A 24,194-nucleotide genomic window follows, 5' to 3' on the forward strand; every position below is an offset into this window, starting at 1 on the left:
GGACGAGGGTAGCAAAAGAGAAGAAGAGAGAGCGAGCGAGGGAGCAAGGGGACAGGAGGAAAACGAGAACGCGGGCCATTGTACGAAAAGAATCAGGTACCGCGCGCGCGCGCGCGTATGCATTTTTAGAAGGGGGTTCGCCCGTACGTGGCCCCCGGGCTCTCTGTCAGGAAGAAAGGGGGTGGGGAACGACAACGTGAAAGGGAACGCAGAGGGGGGGGGGAGGGAAGTAGCGGCCATACGTGAACGACTACCGAGCGGCCCTCGCTTACTCTAACGAAAGAAAATCGATATGCATGATTCACGCACGCGAGAGCGTGCCGAAGGGGGTTGCTGGTGGGGGACGAGAGGGGCGCTCATGCCAGGGGAGCGGAGGGATGGATGCAGAAAGAGAAAGAGAGAGAAAGAGAGAGGGCGAAAAGAAAGTGGTGCGACGGAGGGAGAGAACGAAGGGGATAGGGGCCCACACTCTCCGGCGTCGCACTTCTCGTCCCTCGACCGCGCTCGTTCTCGCAGCGCATGGAGGACGAGCCTCCGGGTGTACGACGTAGAGTAGTAGTACGCACACCGCCCGGACACACGCGTAATTCTATACGTAAGAGCGCGCGCGCGCACGCTCTCGCGTAACGAGGAGGGGTATACCCCACGTTGCTACCCCCTCGGTCACTCGATCAGTCGTGTCCGAGGTATCCGCGCCGTCGTAAAACCGTCGCGTTAGCGTCGCGTCGCCGCGTGTTTTACGCGGTTAGCGGCGACGCGCCACTTCCGGTTAACCGAGTTTTCCGTTGTGATTTTAGTGAGTTCGTATTCCGGCGCGCGAGACACGGGAAAGCGCGTTGCAGTTACGCTCCGATAGTAGAAATTTCATTTTCGTTGAAGTAATGACGTCGCAATTTTAGACCCGGCGAAAATGTATTAATTTTCATTCAATGCGATATGCAACGTCGCCAAATTGAATGTTCAAAAAAATTGCAAAAATATGTGAAGAATCTTCCGCGCGCGATGAAAAATCGAGTGTGATGCTCTGAAAAATAGAAATCGAAAATGTGTGAAATTGAAAAAATATCTAAAACGTTTGACAAATTAACGTGCTTTTTTAGAAGCATTTACGTTGTTTGTTAAATATTCACGATACTCTATGCATGACTTTTTACACTTTTGACGTTTGGTGCTTGATGATCGATTCTCGATTGGATTACCGTCGAAGCAAAATTTATTCGTGTTGGTTATAGAAGCGTGATTTACTGTAAAGAAATTTAATCAGTGTTAACACCGATTGATGCTGATAAGCCTTTGATCGGCCGATATTAAGTATCGCATATAAAATATCAATTTTACGTCAGCGAATGTAAGGTAATGGAAAAAGTTGTTTTTCGCACATGTTTTACAATGAAAAGCTATTTTTATAATTTTGATTAAATGTAAACAAATATGAAGACAAAAAAGATCAAAAATGGAAACACAATCCAGTTTTATATCCTGGATATTAAATATGTTGATATAAAATTTTGTCGTGTATAAATAAAATTTAAAAATCATAACTCTTGAAAATTATACATAATTATTGGGCAAACTTTTAATTTTCCATATCTTCTACATTTCCAAAAATTTATTGACTTTAAAATTCGCAAGCATTTAATTGAAAACTGAAGCATAATTTCGCTTGTCAGAACATATTTTATTCGCAAGAGTGTTTGGCAAACCTAAAACTTGTGAAATCCGATGTTTCGTATGCAAGGACCTAATGGGCTACCGCTTAATTAAGTCTTCGTGATTAGAGCGAAACTGGAACGAAGCTTCGTTGAAATTGCGACGAAATAATTTGACGAACAAAGTACCCTCCACCAACGCGACTGCGCGCTTTCCCGCCACGAGGGATAGTAACGCTGCAAGAATGAATGGAACTGGAGGGTGAATCAGTCCGCGAATATCGTCCGCGTTGCACAAAACACGCATCGCTTTCAATGAAGATAATCAATGCCGGTTCTACGCATTTCGGTATTCTAAACGTTACTGTTTAACACGTTCCTTCAATCTACCTATTCAAGTACTGCAATAATTTTCATTTATTTATTATTTGTGAAATTCAATCAGAGTTGAAATGATATCGAATTGGCAGAACAACGGTTTTACATACAAAGGTATTGAAATCAATACTTGAATTAGGATCAACTTGCTCGTCTTGATTAGTTCTCGATATTTGAAATAATGGAAATATGTCGATAAAATTAAAAATATTATATTAAAGCTGTGGAAAGATTCAAAATTAAGATGTTTAGCGCAGCATTTGCGATCTGAAATATGACGTCCTATCAGCGAATGGATATAAAGACGAGGATTAATACACATTCCGGTTTACGAGGATACATAAATCTTGGACGATGGAAGAAGGACTTCAGTTCGAAGGATTTGCGCAATCGTTACGCTCGTTCTAAGCCTGCGGCGCGAGTTACAGGCGTTGTAATGGGATTACGAAAGGGACGCGTGCAGATCGATTACGCGTAAACAGCGAACGACAGCAGCAAACTTTTCCACTCATAAAATTGCTATGACTCAGAAAATGCGGTAACGTCGCGCGTTTAGTCGCGCGAGGAAAAATTTGTATGCAACACATAGAGTCTGTGCGACGCTCGAAAATGCATCTCGATGCCTTAACGCCACTTTCTCTTAGCTACTCGAATACTTTCACCAATTTGGAATCGATCTTTCCTCAACAAAATTTTACGTATAAAATAATGGAAGATATTTTATTCTTTATTCAATCTTCATAAGTCGTCAATAGAATTTTGATTTAAAAATTTATTGTAAACATATATCAATTCGAATATTAAAAAATAGATAGAAAGATGTTAATATTTTGAACAACAAATTAGATAAATAATAAGTGAAGAAAATCATGGAAGTGCAATAGATAAAAAGAAAGGAGGACACTTGGAATATCGATCTGCATCACAATCGAAGGATCAAGGATTATAGCCCATTTGTCGAGAAGTCGCGGAATAGTGATCGGTCGGATTCACGAGGGGATGTTTTGGAATAGGATGACTCGGCACGTCTGCATGGGGGCGGTTCGATGTTCGTGCAAGGGGTGGCTTCGGGGATTTCGATGCAAGGCATGCGTCGTTACGCATACTAGTCAATGCAAGACGCAGTCGTTATGTTCTTGTCGCATCTGTCGATTCTCCTTCCTCTTGTGTAATTTTCATATTTCTATAATTGTTCTCTAACATATATTGGTATTATATTTATGATTTGTGGTTCTAAACATTTCTAAATTGAATCTATCCGATGTATTTCTATATTGTGTCTTCTTCAAGTTGAATCTTGAGATTCGGTTATCTCTTAAAATCAATATTTGCACACTCTTTTCTACCACATTGCCATTTCGCTTATTCAGTTTCGACTTTTTCGGCCATGAGTCACATTTTGTTATAGCCTAGTTTACATTAGCCGCTTTTATCTTCTTGTCCATTTCTGTTATTTATCTTCAAAATATCTACGCGTTAATTAATGATTATATTTCTTGATCTTGTATATTGCTCCAAAAAAGTCTTGCCTTTTAAAAACAAAATATATTCTAATCTATTTTTTCTATTCTTCGACCATGACGCGCCCTCAACTTCCTTCTTCTCCCTTTTTGTGTTTTTTCCGTATTTTTTCGACGTTGACACGGTACGCGCAAATGATGTAAGAGAAGAAAACGGAAAAACAACGCCGGCTTGCGGTCGGATCTGGTTCCGAAACGAGATACGCCTGAGAGACCTGAGATAAACAAACGGTAACATGTCACGTCTCCGTGAGGCGATAGAAGTTAGTACGCGATTGGCGCCCGATATCGGTGCTTATCGATCACCTACAATCGACACGTAAGTGCACGAAAAATAATTTTATACACGCTGTCGGTCGATTTTACGAAACATTTTCAAGGTAAATAACGTTTCCATTAAACTTTTAATATCCTTTGATTCCTTAAAATGTTGTTTTTTCAAACAAGTATAATAGAATAATTAGAAATCAAAATTGTTTTATATTTGTAATGAATTATTAGAAATTACTCAATTATTTAAACAATGTTAGTAAAATCGACTACAAATTTATGTTCTTGCTGCATTTTTTAATACTTTTTGCATGCTAAATGAAGCGAATGTATGTTCAATCTGAAAATAATTGTAGACAATTTTTTAAGTTATTAGAATAAAAAATGAGAACGAAAAAGTTTCAGAGTCGTTTCTCATTCGCAGAGTTAATACTTAAACTAAACAATTTCTATTTAAATTTTGACTTTTTGCACTTCAAGAAGTTGTGAAGAGTTGTGACGAGTTGTGACACTACGTATATCGCCGTAGCGGCACCAGAATGGAATGCAAAAAATTAAATTAAATCTTTTGTTTTTATAGTAAATGAGAGAGAGAGAGATAAAATATTCAGTAATATTGACACATATTCAGTATAAATAACAAAATGTTATAAAACTTCAATATTTAATATTTATATTAAATTCACTTTTATACTCCAAGAATTATACTACAAGAATTCAGTTTGAAAACATAATCGTACACGAAATTCGTATTCGTTTCACGTCCTAGAGTCGTAGAATCGATATACTTTTCGATATGCCGATATGTTGGACAACACCTGCGTGTTGTAGGAAAATGTGCGTTTATGCAAGCATCTGCCCCAACGCGATCTACTGGCCCATTTCCAGCTGCGCTGCGTGTCCCGGAAGCAAGGTAACTCCCCATTAATTATAAATTATCAGGGATGACGCGTTCTGACAATCTACCCCTCGGCTGATGACGAATTACATTGTGAACAGAAAATAGGAAATAATAGTATTGTCAGTAAAAAAAAAATTCAAAAACAGCTCAAAGATACAATAATGTTTAACTATTTTGAGAAATGAGTGCTATTTCGGATATATGTTATACTACATATCAAAGAAATTGAGATGACTAACGATTCTTATTCTAATCTTGTCCGATATTTAATTTTTTTAACAGTTTCTCGTTGTATAATCTGATATTAAAATAAAACTAGATTTTAGGCAGTAAATAATGTCCTGAATAACAATTTATAGACGATATTAAATTGATAAAATAAATCATAAAAATAAATTTAATTAGCACATCAAATTAACACAAGTGTAAGTAGTTTAAAAGTATTTAAAAAATATTGTTATTGTTTTTTGCAATGCGTAGAAAAGATGTATAAAGAGATGCGTAAATGATAATGTAGTTGGCCTTAATTGCAAGGCCGCACTTTGAGAACAGCTATCTCGTATTTCGTTAAAAATCGCTTAAAGACAATGAAAGAACAAACATGTTTTTCACACAAAAAGATAGAGATAATTACACAATTTATCATGTGTTTTACAATAAGCAACCATTTTAGAAATTTTTAATCTGTATTGACATACGTGCTCAAATCATCAAAACTAGCAATAATTTAATGTTTTTTTTTGTTTTCTAAAAAATATCAAAGATGTTTCACAATCTATCGTTAAATATTTTTAAAATAAAATTTAAAAAATTAAAAACACTGCATTAAAAAAAAAAAAAAAACTACTGCACTTAACGTTTGCTTGTCGCGAATCACACAAGGATATTTCTGCATTTAATTATCACATTTAATGATTCAGTATCCATGAATAATTATGATTTCCTTCAACATAACTGTATACCGCGTAATGAAAAATGTATAGAAACAAAACCGCTGTTGTACGCGCGTGGAGCGGGGAGGGAAGGAGACAAGTACGGAGAGAGAAGGCGAGTGGGGCTGGAATAGAAGACCACTGTAGACAGAGGGTGGTGGCAATTTGCACTTAGCGCGGCGACAACGCCCGCGATATCTCGTGTTCCGTCGCGTTATTACGCTCGAGGTACCCCGCAGTAAGAGGGAAACGGGGTCCCGGAGATGACTGAGGACGCACGGGGGGAGGGGGAGAGCGGGGCGCGAGGTGTAGACTTACTTTGGATTCTGGTGTGGAATTACCGTACTTATATTCAGCTCTAATATTAAGTTACCACTTTGCTTTACGGCAAGTGAACAGGCCGCCTGCATATAGGAAGCCATCCGAGCGCTCCTGGGACAGTCTGTCCCATCCGTCTGGGCCCACCTACGGATAACAGCATTCGCTTGTCCGGGGAATGCCCCGGCGCGGCCGGCGCATGTTCCCCACTCGAAATATCGGCAGGCTCCTTTTGCCCGGCTCGGTTGCCGTCCTGTCGCTCGATCGCGAGAGAGAAAGCACGAGGTTTTCCGGGGTAGTCTGACCCGCGTCTCGGACCAACTTGCAGTCGTGCGTTCGCCTTCCAATCGCATCCCCCTTCGTTCTCCGTGTCATTCACCCCGAAGAGTAACCGGCTTCGCCCTCTTTAAAATTCCGGGTCTTCCGGAACGAACGAGGTACGTAATTCCGAATAGAATAATTCGATTAAAGGGAAGTGAAACGTGAATTTATTCTGCGAGATTGGAACTCTCATTTGTATAGAGTCAATAACTGATTTCAGAATTTTTGACGCGCATAGTTCCGCGGATCCTTGAGCTTCCATCGATGAATATCAACCTCGTGGGGCTTCGCACGTGAGACTAATCTCACTCGAGAGCTTCATCAGTTTGCATAGCACATTTTATATCGCACAGAAAATAATTATTTAATCCAAAATTCAGCGAAAGAAAGAACTTTCGTCTTTCTTACCGAATTATTCTGCAAATAATTAAAAATTATCTGAAATAAAAAATCATTTCCTCGCTTTTGTGTTCGTTAAAGATTGAAAAATGTTGATATGTACGAATTTCATGCTTTCTAAGAATAAATTAGATCGATCAAAGGCGTTCGAAGCTTTTAACGATGCATATTGTAATTTAATGATCCAAATAAAGGCTCGACACAGCCTTCACTTTAGTTGGAAGAATTTTTCATTCATATAAGAAGGTAGAGGTACTGACTTCTGTGCGTGCTGGGGTACGCGCTGAACTTCCTAGCACCATTAGAAATCAGTACTACTCTTCTTAGCATTCGGCAACTTGGTCGGAGCGAGAGGACGCGCATGAAATCGTGCGAATTCTACTCGCAGGAATTGTGGAAGTCGGGCGGAGAACATTCTGTGAGAATAATTAAACATTTTTCTCCTTTAATCCTTCTCATACATCATTGTCATCATCATTTTCCTATATATATCCGTTTCTTTACAGCTCCGAATACGGCTCTACGGCCGATACAAAGACGTGGTATTTATACAACGTTTATAATTAATGCGATGCCCTGTCTTATTAAATTACAGCTCTCTTACGCGTTCTATTCCTTCGACACATAACGATCGTCGCAATATGCACACGCGGACAATGATTCGACCCCTCTAGAGAGAGCAGTAATAAGCAATTATAAGCGCAGTAGTTGCACTCGCTCGTAAAATATCTTTCGCCTTGCTCAAATTATTTATGTTAGGAGGGAACGCATCATTGTACGCGAGTACATGCTGCAGTTGCACGCTTATGTAAATATATATCCATATCATTACCTACATATATTACCTATGTGTATAATATATAATCTAAACTTATTACTTTGCGAGGAAATATGAAACATTATAATAAATAATTTTATATCCGTACGTAACTCGGAACTATACGATAATGACTGTGGCAATGGCGCGGTAAAGGAAATACGTGTCTATATACAATATCAAATTCGCTCGCGACGTGCACGTACGAAAATGCAGCGCGCGGTCTTCCTGGTGTATTTTTGCACGCGTGTTCGACGAAAAAAAGCGACGGCAACGAGCGTCCAGTTGAAAAGCGAGAAGATCAAGGACACTTGATACTCTCCTTACGCGGTACGTACCGATTAAAACAAAAGTGTCCACAAAAAAAAGAAATTTTGTGTATAAACAAATGTTTAATAAAAAAAAAAATAATAAATCAATCAGATTCAAACTTATAACGGTATAAAATTGTGTAATTTTATACCGTTTTATACCGCATGCAATTTTATATAAAAAAAAATAAAAAATACTAATTTAATTTTTTAAATTTTGGACTCATATTCTCAGAATGTCGAATATTGATTTAAAAGATCCTATTCGAAAGCTTCGAATTATAGCGAGGTCGTACCGCCTGATAATAATCAGCTGTCGAAATATATGTTTATTTAAATCTCTCCTAATTTCAGTTGTGCTTCGCGGCTGCGAATTCGGTTAACCCTTATCGATAATGACTTAACACTAGTATATAATTAACGAACGAGACTGGAACGATTTCACCCGGAATCGGGTTACGACGGTCGCCAAGAGACGACGAGGACAACGACGAGGACGACGAGAAGATTCCTGGCGGGTTTGCCCGGTGGTTAGGTGGAGTCCTTGCTTCGATTGATGGCCTGAAGCCTCGTCCAGGTCTCGCCGAGCGCTTTTGCGAAGTGATCGTCAACTGCGCAAAGAACGCGTAAGATCGAGTGGACTAAATCCAACGAGACTAGATTGATCCAGCCTGGATCCAGATCGGAGGAGCCGTCGTCCAAGGCTGGCTCAGACTGTTGCCACAGGCGAATAAAATTTTTAATACTTATTTCTACTTACCACTCAGACCGGCCTCCTTGTCAGTGGTAGCAGCGTTAAAGACGGCCGCGTACTTCTTCGGACCCAGTGACCGCTTGAAGTGCTCGTCAATCGCGGGATCGCTCACACCACCCGCCGTTCTGATGCCAGTCCTCTGTCCACCCGATGCCGCGCTGGGTGTCGTCATCGGCGTGGATACCACCGTGTCCTCGGCTGTCGCACCTGAAAAATCGCGAACGAATTCTTTCTCGTCGTATCTCGACTTTCATAGCTCTAGGTAAATAGCGCTATTTTTATTCTATTCTATTAGTGGCGAGAACTAATCTACCCATAAAATTGCTTTTGATAAAACAAAAGCTCGGGATATTTCTAATAAATAAATTAAAGGATTTTTTAAAACCTACAAATGAAGAGAATTTTAAGATTCTTTTTGAAGCAAATATGTGAAGAAAAATCAATCCTTCCCAATATTATTCGTACATAAATTCGGAGATGTAGTTACCATATTTTCTATATAAATTTATATAATTATATATTAATTGAGTTTTTTCAGTAATTAAACAAATATTTAAAGAGGAAGAAAAAAAAGCAAAAAGAAAATTTTAAGGAAGAAAAAGCAAAAGCACATTTAAGTCTAAACAATTCCAAAATAATTAAAGTAATGCGAATCAAAGTAAATCACAAGCAAGAAAGATAGATTTCTTTACATTTGGTTCAAAAAGAATGTTGCAATTGTCTTCGTTAATAGATTTTGATTAAAAATCGAAGTAATCACACTGACTACTTAAATAACATAAAGTAATAATCTATATAAGTATATAAAAAAAAATGATTTTTAATATTCTCAACGTAATCAACGTTTATGAATAAGAGATCTATTTATCGCCACCGTGGACAAAGATCTGAATATCACCGTCACCGCGTTAATTTCGTCTGTGACTAATACGAAGATTAATGTTTCAGGAAAGTCTGCGAACACGAAGGAATGCCGTGGTGTCGTTGTCGGGATTAAACGTATGTCCCCATTGAAAGTAAGCCTCGCATCTGCACTGTATCCCGGTGTGCAGCGGGCGATGCATTGTCATAGAACGCAGGCACCCCTACGATGACAATAGAATCTCGGAACGCGAGACGCTTAACAACTAGACACCGTCAAACCGGCCCGTTGTTAGCTGAGGTAAAAATGTAAAATGTAAAGCAAAAACATCGAGCGGCGCGCAGTTCGAAAATAAAGTGTTATTTGACGACAAATTTATGGTTTACACCAAATGTTTCAGCTATATCGTGATAATAAGAGCTCTATCAAACTGGGCGATCTTCCCTTAGCGCGGGAAAAACGATAGTTATCCCTTCATTTTCTAAAATGTCTCGAATACGCATTAATATTAAACCGACTATTTACTCTTAGATCAAAAATATTCTATTTATCTATTTTATGCTATAAATATGCACATACATCACCACCTATTTTCGTTCTAAATTAAAAGATTCAGAATCTGAAAAAAGAATCTCTTTTTAGCTGCCAAATCTTTTAATATTTTGTTAAATGTAACTTTTTTAATTAAAATTTTACTGTATATTATATTACAAATTAAGTGAAAAACGGCATTTTATTATTTTTTACTATAAAGATCAATTTAATTTTTCGGTCCGAACGATAATGTATATAAGATAGCTTACAGAGAAGTAAAACTCACACTTTATTGTATCCGTTGACTTTGAAGTAGCATTGATTAAACGCAAGTCATGACATTACAAAGTATATGATAATATTATGAATAATTTCTAGCCAGCGCTATCTCAAAGTCTACGAACGGAAAAAAAAATAAATGTAGGTTTCACTTTCCTCTCAAATTTTATAATGTTTACTTATCTCGAGAGATATACCTATATATATTTTATACTATATATTTATATGTATATATTGTGAGATATCGCATGAAACATCAATTTTTCTAACATTAAAACTTTGTCTTTGTGTATTATCACTTGAATTAAAATTGAGTTCTTATATTTAACATATTAATTTCAATATATAATATTGAAATTTTGCCTTTGTAATCTTGTGATTACTTGTAACGATATCATTGTCTTTCATTATTAAAAATTCTATAATTTTAACGTTCTTGTGTTTGTTTTTTTTTAGGTGAGATTGCTTACCAGCTTGCGGCGTGGTAGGAACGATCACACTCGGTCTGCTGTGGTGATGATGTCCCCGTGCTGCAGACATATCTAACGCTTCGCTTTGAATCGGATCCCTTCTGCGTTCCTTGCGCCACGCGCTACTCGGCTTCCGATGCAAATTTGTTGCCTTTGGTCTTTCCTCTGCAACACGCAAAGATAAAGAATGTTACTATATATATGCATTCTTCATATTTAATTATCGCACTTAACAGCTTTGCTGTTAACCGATGGAAATTCTAAACAAGAAACAACGATTGAATTAGCGACAAAAATCAAGAACAATTTTCTTAATCTAATTTGATAAAAAAGAAAAACTAAATTTTTCTTGATTCAGCTTTAAAAGACTGGAAAATTTAATCGTTATTTTATAATAGCATATTAGATAACCATACGTAGGAATATTATTAATAGAATTATCGTTCTTAAAGATCAGCAAGAATCTATCAGGTAAAAAAAAGTTTGTGCGGTTTTTTTTTATATTAATTATATATCAAATATCAATAATAATACTAAGGCTCCACTAATTAACAAATAACCTTGTGGGAAAAAGGCAAAAAAAGCCGTTACTAGTTCTTAGCTAAATTCTGTGCAAAAATTATATTATATTATACATTTACAATGACAAACGTTTCTGCTTGTGTTAGGCCTTCAGCGTCATTACAAAATAAAAAACATAATAAACGATATCTCAAGTGTCGAAGCGTCTGACAAACAAATAAGATGATGCACGCAAGATATTCTTCATGCCAGTTATATAATTTTATATAATTTTTTTTATAATAGTATAATTTAGTTTTTGTTATAGTAATATAATTTAATTTTTCTAATAACATAATTTTTTAATTTTTCCTGCAGTCTTTATAATGCACTCTATTGTGTACTTAATCACAACTCGCATACCATTCTCTTGCTCACAATCACTTGCAGCTTGTAATATAATTCATAATAATAGATTCGTTTTCATACATTTCGTTCGTTGGTTCGTCATCGACTGTCTCAAAAGACAAAAGCACTGTCTCACAGAGCAAAAGCACTGTCCTCTCACATATCACATAAACAAATATATGATCGTACTGTATCAACCGATCGGGATCATCGTTCTAGAATACATTCCCCATATTGATCTAGAATATTTTAGAAAATAATTTATGAAATAATTTATAGCCAAGAATGTTATCCGAGATAACTCAATAATCGAAAACAAACATGCATATTAATTTCCCGAAGGACGGCATGTTTTTCCTTGCAATAACTTTGTTTGAAATGAAACTCTGAGATGTATAGAAAAGAAATACGTATTATTTTAAAGTCGAAAGCTAATAAAAAAAATATAAACATAAACAAGAAATAATTGAAGCAGCTGTCAAATATCAAGGCGAGGAAATGTGTTAGTAGTTAAAAATGTTAAAATAGCGAATATGATTGACTCTGCCGTATTATTGACACAGCTTTAGATTTATATCAAATAAAGCTCATGAAATTCTATCTGGTTTTTTAAGTTGAATTAATAAATTTGAATTAAATAATTTTCTAATTTGATTGATTGTTTTATATTAATTTTTAATTTAGGTACACTCAAAAAAATATTTCGCTGATGTAGTTAGATTTCTAGATATCGCAACAAGAATGTATCGCTATTTTTCGTATCTGTGAAAACATTGTCACATATAGAATTTATAGCAGTAATGTTCTAGCAATAGCTTCTGAAAAATTTAGGTACTATTGCTAAATGTTATTCATTGCATTATCTAACTCGTGATTGATCTTATATAGATAGGCGCTTTAGAGAAACTTTCTTTTTAAAGTTCACAAACAATACAGATATATATTCTGTTTCTGTCATCTAAACTGATTAAGTAATTACATATGTAATATCACAACAGTTGCTAATCATTTATCTGTTTTAGTTAATTTTTTACACCTAGAAAATTTTAGCTATTATTGCAAGATCATTTTTTTGAGTGTATATTAAACTATCTAACTCTTTGTAACTTTTTAATAGTTGGAGCAAAAAAATTACTTTTTAAAGCAAAAAATTAGCAAATTATTTTCATATATAATTTATTATATTCTGATAATTTGTCTTACAATTAGATAGCTTAATATACCTTTTTATTTTGTATTGTATGTATGTATGTATGTTATTCATTATTATTGTATGTATGTCAAATGTATGTTAAATAAGAGTATAAACCGGTAGAAATACAAGAAATTATCTCAGTCCCGGTACAGTTCTACTGTATATTAAGCGTCTTAAACTTTCAATTTAGCATTTTCAGATCGTACATATAATGTTTCGATAGTCGCGTCTTGTAATCGACTGATTATTGATTAAAAAATCTAGAGCTAGCCAAACAGTTTATTAATTGGTTTTAAATCGAATAAAAAGCAAAAATTCGAAACCGTGAGGATGCGAATTTTACGTCCCTGTGCAGCGAGGCTGTGTTATCGATCAGAGTCTATGAAACCGCGAGAGTTACCTATTTCCGCGCGATGAGACATCTAAAATTGGAAAACCGATCTGACGGCAACCCTTCAACGTGATCGAACGCGGAGGATGTATGGAAGAAGAAGGACGAAGGACGAAGAAGGATAGTGATAAAAACGAGTTCGGTTCCCAGGACGGGCAGGAAGTGCCTAATGGCCGTGAGAGGATCGCCAGGAAGATGACGAAACTGGTTTAGAGGCGCGTATATAGCGAGGAAAAGATGAATGGACCGAAGTGGCGAACGGAAGTGGGGTAAGACTTTCCTCGAGAATCGGTTAACTACTCGCGATAACGCTAATAATTAACTATGTATGACTCTTATCTCTGAGTCACACAACAGCTAATTATTCTCGCTTCTCAAGCTACCTCCAACAAAAGCCAAAATCGTCTTTATTCCGAAAATCAAAATTCGATAGAAAAGGCAAAGGTATTTTTATATTTTAAGACGCTCAAAAGCTCGTGGATGTTTTTTAATGACAATTTAAAGTCTATTTTTTTCTCAGAGAAAAAAGGTTCTTCGCGAACTGCGCTTCAGAAATACAAATAAATAATAAAACAATATTCCTCACAAATTTCAAGTACTTTATTTTAATAAAATTTTAATTAAAGATATAAAATTGAAAATTTTTTAATAAATGCCTCGACCGATCCGTGAGTTTTGGAACATTAACGTATATTTAACTGCATATTCATTAAAATCTCGCAACTATCAAAATCATATTAAATTCGAATATTAAAATAAGAAAGTTGAAAAATTCGAATGTCAGGCCGTACGTTTGGTGCTATATGAATTTTTTTCGTTTCCTCCCAGATTTTAAAAAAATTTCTTCAAAATGAAAGTACTCTCAATTGCAATATCCCATTATATTTTTGTCGCTGAAACCATCAAAATTCCAGTACACCTGAAATACCTTTGAGATCGTACGATATTATTCAATTTCGCAACTCGAAACCTGTCAATCGACACCGGCATTCCGCAGGATACAATGCTAAAATTTGTTCTCCAATTTTTAAGTATTCGATAGATTTGATAGACTTGAGATATAGCAGAGAAACATCTCCAATTCACTGCTGCACTCAGTTTTGGACTTTTTCGAATTCTGTTTCGCATTCATTTCAGGTTCTTCAGTTTTAGTTTATTTTTCCCACTCGCACTCGGCAAAGTGACATACCTTCAGGTTTGCGAACCAATTGAAGACTATCGGCGTTAAGCCACGGCTGCCAGAAACACCGCCTCTTGGATGGGAACTCCATGTTACCGACCTTGAGAGCATCAATTGCGAAAGCAAGTTAAACGGGACCGGCACTCTTAGAAGGAACACACTCAGCGAGCAAGATCACTGCGAAAATTTATTGTTTTCCGTATTTTTTCCTCAGGTCGAAAATTTCAGTTTATTTGTCTCTCACTTTAGGACTCGTTTGATAAGTTGCCGTTCAGAATAATTTTCAAACAACAAATATGATAAAAATTATTTTGATTTAACGGCAAATAATTGCAATACTTATTATACATAATTAGAATTCGAAGAAAATTCTATATAACTTTTGCTTTTTCTGTCGCACAATTATCTACTAACAACGATTAATAGTGCACATAAAATGTTTTCGTATTCCGCGAAATTTATTCAGAAAGAAATTGCAGCGGTGCACCATCGCGCTCTTGCGCAAATCTTCATCGAAGTTTCTCGAACGTATATACGTTATTTCGGTCAGCGATGTAATGAATGACAAATTATCGAATTATTTTCTATTTCTTTTCAAATAATTTGTTTCATCGTGCAAGAAAAAAAATTTCGCGCGTGAGTGTCTTCACTAAAAATCCTCTTCTTGAAAAAAATGTCTGCGGAAATACAATAATCTGTTTCCTCTCCTCTTTTAATATTTTCACTGCCTAGATAATCCTGTTGAATTATCAATTATTTCGTACACTTGCGCGAAAACGAAACACATTCGATCACATTCAAACAATCAAAACATCGGAGAAGTCGCGGACTTGTTTGGAAAGTCTAAAGGAAGGAGCAGCCGGCAAGCGAGAAAACAAGAGAAACGGGGAATTCGGTGAGAATGTTATTTCGCGAGAACGAGAGCAAAATGCGAAAACCGCGGAACGCAAAAAGCGACGAGAGACGGCGAAGCGAGGCGGGAGAGCGACACACGCGAACGCACAGACACGCACTCGCGCAAGGGAAGCTGCGGAGAGGTTCGCAATGTGCGAGGTGCGCACAATGCGGGGAAAACGATAAACCGGAGGAACGCGGCGACGACGGCGATGATGATGACGAGGAGAAGCCGCGAGAAGCCCTCAAAATGCGCGTCCCTCAAAGAGAGATGCGTTCTCGTGGTTTCGTGAATGCGCCTCTCACGACTGTCTTAAGATTCATTCATTCATCCGCCGCCTCGGCTCATCGTCCGCCGCCGCCGTCCCTCTCCCCTAACGACACGTGGGGCCGAAGGAGGTTGCCTTTTACACACACGCTGATACACACACACGACATACACCGAAGGGTATCTTGCACGGACACACCGCGAATTGAGCGTGTGTTTATAAGGTGGATACTATATAAGTGCGGCTCAAAGCCAACTCGCCTCTTTTCTCGCTTTCTCTTTCTTTCGGTCTCTCTTTCTTTCTTTCTCCCTTTTGCAGGTAGACGCGATGTACAGGGTGGGCGAAGATTGCAGATTTATCTAAAGATTACATGTGTTTAATTATCCGTATTTAAACGATTAAATCCGACTGTATATAATCGATAGATTGTACATAAATTTAAATCTTATGGTTTAAAGCTTATCTATTTTTTATTGAAAAATTTAATTAAATTTTATTTTTGTCTCATCACAAGTAACGTATACGATAATGCTCAGTTTAGACCGGAAGATGATCCTATTTGTGGTTCATTCGAAATAGTTTGACAGATGAAAATTACACTAAAGTGATTGGCTTTCAATCGTATCAATTCAAATAATTTTTTAAATTGGATAATTATTTGATACGGTTGATACAATTTAGTAAAATTTTAACCTGTCAAACTATCCATTCGGACGAGCCGCAATTATTTTCCGATCTAGACAGGACATAAAAACACACTAAAAGTGCTCAATAATCTCTTTTTTTTTTCAATTTTTATTGCAGCATTTTTAGACGATTTAAATGCAAAAATATAGACTGTCGCATGATTAACTCGCGAACGAGCAATGCATACATGTAACACAGTTTTTTTGAATGTGGCGAGATAAAACATTAGAACAAAGAAAACCACAACTTTCTTTGCACGTAATATTAAGGATGTGGTCGTCGAACGATTAGAAACCTAGCAGACGGTTTCGCTAAGGAAGAAATTTCTGTCGTCTGGATGGAAAAGCGAGTGATAATTTTATGCGTGACACTGTATATACATAAAGACGCACGATGGAACTAGCGCATCCATGCGATGCATGCGCGAATGCGTCGTGCGGTTGATATCATGGCGAGAGGCGTTTATTTTAACCCATTCGATATCCATATATCACACGTTGACACACTCTCATATAAAAATATTTTATATAATTTTCTTTCAACAGCTGTTTGTACAAAAAGAATTTATCGCACAATTTTGCGGGAATGTTATCAACTTTCGTTATTGATAAGGGAAGATAAAGCGATTATACATAGATATAAGAAAATTTAATAAATTAGTAAAGTGCCATTTATATATTGAAATGATTAATTTTTATTCGCATTAAATCTGTAGACAAAAATGTGCTATTGCAATCTAACACTCGTCTATGTGTATTAAAGTCATTATTATCATTCAAATCAAAAGTGGAATAAAATTAAAAAAATAAGCAGCCAAAGCACATTTTTAAACCTTCTGATAAAATGCATCGCCATAAGCAGAAGATACTCGCTCCGTTGAAGAATAAAAATTCGAGATCAGCAAATGTATGCATTCGCGAGCGATTCACACAGAGAACTGAACACGTGTACTTAATCTGCAATACGTGGAAATCGCGGCTATAAACGGCAACAATGCGGAACTCGTATTGTGACATTTCGAGGTACTGAGTGCAATCAGCGAGCTTAAATAAGATTAAGATTCGGTTGAATATCGCCTCGTAACAATAAACGGCAGATTTAATTAGATTTGTTCCAGATTTATTAATTAAATCGAATTAATATCGTGAAACGATCAATTATAAACGATTAATGTATTCTATCACTTCACAAAATAGAAAGCGTTTAGAGAACGCATTGTAGGCCGCTCTAAATTTTTTCTCGAGTCAGATAAATTTATCAAATGATAAGCACGCATTGTGTTGAAGCGCAATGAATCAGCAGAGAAACGTAATGACGAAATTTAAAGTTTTTATTTTAGAAAAGTGCATGTTAAAATAACATCTCGCCAGTTAAAAATTAAAAATATATAGATAAATAAAAAAAGTAACACATATAAAAATTAAAATATTTCGAAGGGAACATCAGATACTGTATGCGTTGTTTTATGAATGAAGATATTTCGGAAATTCCACACCAACTCGGTTTTTTAAAATAAAATTATATATTTTTTTAACCGATTTTAACCGATTTAAACCGATTATTGAGCTCTGATAACTAATGATATTATTATAACATAATCGACGTTGGATGTATTCTGGAAAATTGTCTGGAAAATTTTCTCGACACAACCTTGTTGCTACGCAATAATTATTGTTAGATGTTTAATGTAATCGTATTCGCTATTTCTGTTGGAAAATAATCAGCCATTCGTTATCTGTTAAGGATAGTATTGGCATTACAATAAGAGACTAACCACTACCTTTGGAAAAGTAGTGTCTTTATTCCTCTGTGTTGTGTTTACAATAATCTCTCATGTGGTGTTTATGCTAGATTTCAGTTAGTTCAATTTAATAACAATTAAATAATCAAAACTGTTCAATTTCGAAATACGTTACCTAATGTTTTTAAAAGCAGAAGAAGGAGAAGAATTGAAATGAGAAGAATTAATTTACGTTAAAAAAAATATGCAATATTATTTTCAAAAACCGAATTGATCCTGAAATCTCCGAAATGCCTTATCCTTAAACGCATTATCTAATGCTTTGCTCGAAACAATTTAACTCTCGTACGTGTACTACTTTTTTGTTTGCAACACTCTTTTAGAAATAAATTCATTTATAGATTATAATGGTTGCCACATTTAAAACTTTTGTTACTAATTAACTGATTACACTATATTCGCATAATCAGATGTCCGCGTTTGCGCACATTCACAAGGATATATCACGCGACTTATCGGCGTTTGTTATCTTTTGGAAGCATAAAGCAGTATTAAATACAATTAATTATTACAATTAATACAACAAAAATACAATTAATTACATAAAAAGAAACAAGTATGTTCCCCAGATATTATAAAAATTTAAATTAAATGTAAAAGCGCCAGATTGCGCACGATGGATCAATCTGATTGTACTTATTCAAACAGTGCTCCTTATTTCAGCAATCGCGCAATAAAAATGTTCGAATCATTCTGCAAAAAGGCAATTTCGTAAGAAGCGAATAGCTGAATACAAAGTAAAGAATGCGATTGCTCACCAGCAACGTCGTACGATCGATTCCGTATAAAAAACGATTGCGCGGATACACCGCACAGATTGTAACAGTGTGTTATGATTGTGCGTATTTATGTCAGGTAATGGCGCATTGCATTATGACACGGCACCTGCGATAATAATAGCGATACCTACGGCAATTCCCGTGCCGACTTGCATACGAACGAGCTTGGTTAACGCCACCGTGCACGCGCGCGAAATATAGAATGACTATTAAACGAATTATGCGCGGAATGTCGACGGCATGTCAAATAGTCGTCGCTGTTTCTGAAGTCTGTGCATTTCGCGCGAATTTGATAGCGCTACGTTTCATCGTCGAGCTATATCTTTACGCCGCATTCTTGAACAATTTAAAATTTTTGAAATTTTTGAAATTAAAAATTTTTTTTAAATCAAAGAATTTTTTTTTTTTTTTTTTTTTCTTTTTTTTCTTTTTTTTTCTTCAAGAAAACCGTGCTTAATAAGAAAGTAAATAAGAGAAAGACGTATAAGAATTTCTGCAAGTAGAAATGCGATAGAATAAATCCGATTGAAATAATTATAAATGTTGTCAGCCTTGTGTTTTATTGCTTTTCATTCATTTGCGTATTTAATGATTTGATTATACTTTGTTATAGTATTATTCTTTAGCTCTATTTTATAACGTTAGAATATTACAAATTGGATAATATTAAATTTTTGATAATAATATTATGTTGAAAATTTATACATTAAAAATATAATAATTGGGAATGATATTGAATTTTTCATTCAGTTCTTATTTCAAGCCTCGCTAAACTGTTATAGCTTTGGTTCTTGTGCCAAATCTTTCAAAGAATAGCACAGTTTAACGTCATTATCGCTGACGAAATCGCTAATAATCCTGCGATATTCGGCGAACTTGGTAAATGGGACAACCAGATTCCTTTATGCAATTAAAACGAAAAATTTCAACATTTGCATTTGCCAAACAGAGATATTTGCCTTTCAATATTAAATGTTCACTAAATATTTTATAATTTTCATAATTTCATAATTTTCATAATTTCATAATTTTCTCAAGTATTTCATAGTATTATTTTATTCAAACGTCTTTTAATATAATTACGACAATAAGCAATTAATACAGCGGGATAAAAGTAATAAATAGAAAAAAAGAAATACATCTAATTTTTCAATTAAACGTTGAAAATACAAAACCAGGATAAAACTGGAGGACTTTCAAAAGCGCGTCGTTCTCAAGAAGGAGACTGAGTTCTCGGAAAAGAAAAAGGTAAAAGATTCTGGTCACCCTATAATTCGCACAAATCGCAAGGAATTCCAAAAAGTGTAAACTGACCTTGCACCATCGTCGCTGCTCTGGAGAGGACATCCAAGGCACTCTCGACGGCGGACATATCTTCTTTTCTCTCCTCGCTCGGTCTATTCAAACTTTTTCCTTTTCCTTTTTCTCTTCTATCGCTCTCTCTTAACCCCCGCGCGAAATTCGCGCGCACCCTGAGAGAGATTCGTGGAATCCTCGCGCCTCGCGGTGCTGCTGCCTCCTTCGTCCACGCGGCAAGGATACGTCGTCCTCGGCCTCGTTTACGCTTCGCACGTCGCAAAACCAGGCGCTCTGCTACAGGGACAGAAGTCGAACTTTAACCGTTTGGGCCTTCCTCGCGGCCGAAGGCGGCGCAAATAAAGTAAAACGGGGATTAAAAAACGTGACATTGTCTGTGGAATGCGGACCCCTTACCGTCGGCGCCCCCCTCTCGCGTGACTCCCCACCCCCGCAACACTCCTTCTCTCGCGGGACCTCTTCTCGCGTCTAGTGATGGAACCGATACGTTCGCGTGAAGCGATACGTTAAGCGCTAATTAGTAATTGCTTTAATTATAGGTGCTATTTTAGCCCACAGCAAATTTTTATGATATACTTCTTGAAAAATTTAATATTAAGTGTTTATTAAGTATAATTTTCTTAAATATTTCATAGTATTATTTATTTAAACGTCTTTTAATATAATTACGACAATAACCAAATAATGCTCTTCGAGAATTCCAGAAAATAATAAAATTTTTGAATGTTTTTAAATGATATATTATCTAGTAGAATTTGATTTTAAATTAAGATTCTCTGAAAAAAACAAGTGTCTAATAAAACGTAATCAAATCTAACATTCTTTCAACAAATTCATAATTCGAAGTTTTATCGTTAAACTATTTAAAAAATTATTTTTTAAATTGCAACAAAGCTAATTCTCGATTCTATTTTCTGTTTCTCTCTTTGATTTTCGATTTAATGCTTTTGATGATCAAATATACAATAAAAAATTGGCAAAATTAAAAATAAATAATTATTAAAAAAAAGCTTCTTAAGTTTGAGACATGATAAACTGCTAGTGTTTTTAAAATCTTTGTATGATCGATGTACATTTTACTATCTTTTTCTAATTTATATGCTTTATTCTCTTCCTTAATTACAAATATCGAAACATTCCTATTGTTGTTTTATATCTATACTTTTGTATCTGTTGTTTTACATCTGTATTATATAATATTTACATGCCTAACAATCCTTTTGAACATTGAAATTTTTCCATTGATAATAATCACGGATGACAGAAATACAATTTTCAATGGAATTTCAAAGGAATGCGTTTGTGAATCCATGTTAACATTAATACACATTTTTTTATCATAGTTAATAGAATACCTTTGTAAAAATTTGAACAAATATTTTACATTTTGTAAATATCTCGTAAACAATATTTATATTGAAGTTTATAGTTTGCATAAAAATTCTGGCAATTTTTTTACTATCCCTTAAAACTAATATAATTTTATATTTCTGATAATAATTTATTGAAAAGAAAAATTAGTATTAATTGCTTCCATCGTTTGTTCTCATTGTAAGCAAATGAGCAAAATGAATAATATATCATGTTCTTAAAATCTTTCTTCTGGCTAAATTTTATCTGTATATTAATATTTTTCCGATTTACATTCTTTCCAAAATATAGATATTGAAATTCTTTGTTGTTTTATGTCTATATTTTCTAACATTTTTTGTCATGATATCTCAGGAATATCAAATAATATTTGCACATGCTTAACAAATCATTTGGACATAAGAATTTCATTAATCATCATTGTACATAATGAAAATACAAGTTTCCATGAAATTCGAAAAGAATGCGTTTGTGGACATAAAGATGCGAACATTTTTTCATTGAAGTATGTTAGATTAGATTACGTTCATAAAGTTTAAAAAATTATTTTACGAATATTTCCCGCGTGATATTTGTACTAAAAAGTTCGCATCGAAAAAAATTGTTATTATTTCTTAAAAATAAAATATTTTTGATGATAGGTTTTTAATTTTGTTGTCCTGTTTAATATTAATTATTTTCTTTAAGAAAAGCTTAATATAGTCGCTTTCGCCATTCTTATTGCAAGCAGACGAGTCTTTGCAAATTTGTAAAAAAAAAAAAAACAATTTTTGCTAGTTCTAAACCATCGCTACTTGTATCGCAGCTTCTCTCATTCCTTCTCATCCTCCTCGCGTGCTTTTCCCACTTCTCACAACACTACCGTACGGTCGACATCACGATTTCATCATAACAATATAAACAACCTTTTATTCGCCTCCCTTCCGCTCCACGCGCTGCTCTTTCCGGTATTCTTCGCTTTTCCTTCATTCTTAAAAGAGAAAGACAAATTTCTACAAGCAGACGAAAATAAATTCGAAAATAACTTAATTTTTTTCCTAAATTATTTCTTAATTTTTCATTAAAAATTAATATTGTTTTATTCTGTTAGAAGAATTAGAAAATAAAGTTAAAAAGAAACTTTCAAAATTCCAAGATAAAAATTTGTAATTAAAATTATTATTTATTAATATATATATTAATTTTCTATTAAATACAAACTTTTATAAATTTAAATTAAATATAAATGTTATGGTTATTAAAGCTTTTCGTAACTGCCTGCTTTTTAAAGGAATCCTGCGAGGCACGCCCGATTCCGCGCCTTGTCATATTTGTCGAGTTCCTCACGTGATAAAGCGCCGAGATAAGCCCGAGGATGAATCTGATTTACAAAGGCGCGCCGTTTCTCGGCCGTGCCTTTTCCTCTCGGCTTTACGAGTAGCGCACGAAGCGCGTACACGCTTTATGAATCACGTGTCGTCAGCTGCCGTGCTATTTAAACGAAAAGACGGCCCAAATAAAGTGTATCCGCACATACGCGAAAGTCGTATGCAACATCATTATGCGCAAAATGACGCGCATTTGTAAATACAGCTTGGTATAAGAGCGTTGGAATTCAAGCGAGTAACCCTTTTAACATGCTACGCATATAATGCAAATGGAATTTAATAGAGATATATTTTTACAAATTGCGCTTTATTTTTTTCCGCTTTCTTGTTATTTATTTGTTCTTTTTTGCATTTTACTCATTAAGTCTTTGTTTTTTACTGTGGATAAAATTTGTGAGAGTTTACTTTTACATCCTTATATTACTTGCGAATTGTGTAATAAAAAAAAACAAGCTGCAATTTCAATAATTTCATACAAGAATCAGACAAGTTTAAAGTATACTAGAACGTTAGGTTATTGATTTATATACATTTGCGATTTTAAACTTCATGCGTGGTTTAAATGTGCAAATTTAGAACGCCCGTATTTTAATTCGATTATCAAGAGCGTTAAAATTAATTAACGGTGATCTACAGAGAGAGAGAACGGTGTATCTTCGCATTTTCAACTAACATCACACATGCTCGGACACGAACTATTCGATCTGTGGATTCTCACGCAACGCGTTATCTCGGTTGAAGATTAGGCCAGATACACACACAGGGTGTCTATTATTTCTATCGAAAAATATTTTACAAAAATTCTTCTAATTCGGCATTAACGGAAATTTAATTAAAGATTTCTTTGTCGAAATTAAAGATCACGAAGATGCGACGATGAAACATCGAAGTTGCGCTAAGAAAAGATCGACTACACACTTCGTTGTATAATACGTAGCCGTACACACCATATATACACATACATGTATATATATACGCACTGAATAGCACGTGGTATGCGGGCGATTATACACGCGACTACGGAGCTTGTGAACGCGAGAGCTCGAAACCGTCGATCGAGATTTCTCGTCGAGTATCCTCGTTGACGAATCGGTGAAAAAAAATTTTTGAAACGAGAAAAAATACAAACTTCAATAATCTATTTATACATTTGAAGTTGCTGTCTCTCTTAACTATTCTGATTTGTCCGTTTATATTCATCTCTTAGTGGAACCAAAAAATATAATAAAATTTAAATAAATTTATACAAAAAGTTTTTTAATAAATAATAAAAGATAATGTTTATAGCCAACTTCCTATAAGAATGTTTGATAAAAAAA

The 24,194-nt window shown here is 35.2% G+C and overlaps 1 protein-coding gene and 2 long non-coding RNA genes across 7 annotated transcripts in view; 2 read left to right on the plus strand and 1 right to left on the minus strand.

The window, feature by feature from the left end:
- The first annotated feature begins 5,198 nt into the window (after positions 1 to 5,198).
- LOC136998509 (uncharacterized) lies at positions 5,199 to 7,873 on the plus strand. Its single transcript, XR_010889077.1, has 2 exons — positions 5,199 to 6,405; positions 6,510 to 7,873. It is a non-coding gene; the product is annotated as an uncharacterized lncRNA (long non-coding RNA).
- LOC105675325 (transcription cofactor vestigial-like protein 4) overlaps positions 7,117 to 24,194 on the minus strand; it is a 28,357-nt gene continuing 11,279 nt past the window's right edge. For 3 of the 5 annotated variants that reach the window (XM_067351188.1, XM_012372369.2, XM_012372378.2), the window contains 4 exons: positions 20,135 to 20,413; positions 10,716 to 10,880; positions 8,577 to 8,777; positions 7,117 to 8,427 (listed from right to left, as the gene is read on the minus strand). In XM_067351188.1, coding sequence (XP_067207289.1) covers positions 8,348 to 8,427; positions 8,577 to 8,777; positions 10,716 to 10,880; positions 20,135 to 20,192 — 504 coding nt within the window. In that variant the 5' untranslated portion in view covers positions 20,193 to 20,413 and the 3' untranslated portion in view covers positions 7,117 to 8,347. Of the gene's footprint in view, positions 8,428 to 8,576; positions 8,778 to 10,715; positions 10,881 to 14,399; positions 15,667 to 20,134; positions 20,414 to 24,194 lie in introns of those variants that run through there. The other 2 variants (XM_067351189.1, XM_012372361.2) reach the window with 2 other exon arrangements.
- Positions 8,700 to 9,806, plus strand: LOC136998507 (uncharacterized). The gene is made up of 2 exons (XR_010889075.1): positions 8,700 to 8,832; positions 9,519 to 9,806. It is a non-coding gene; the product is annotated as an uncharacterized lncRNA (long non-coding RNA).

Source organism: Linepithema humile, chromosome 3, assembly GCF_040581485.1.
Source record: "Linepithema humile isolate Giens D197 chromosome 3, Lhum_UNIL_v1.0, whole genome shotgun sequence".
Lineage (NCBI taxonomy): Eukaryota > Metazoa > Arthropoda > Insecta > Hymenoptera > Formicidae > Linepithema > Linepithema humile.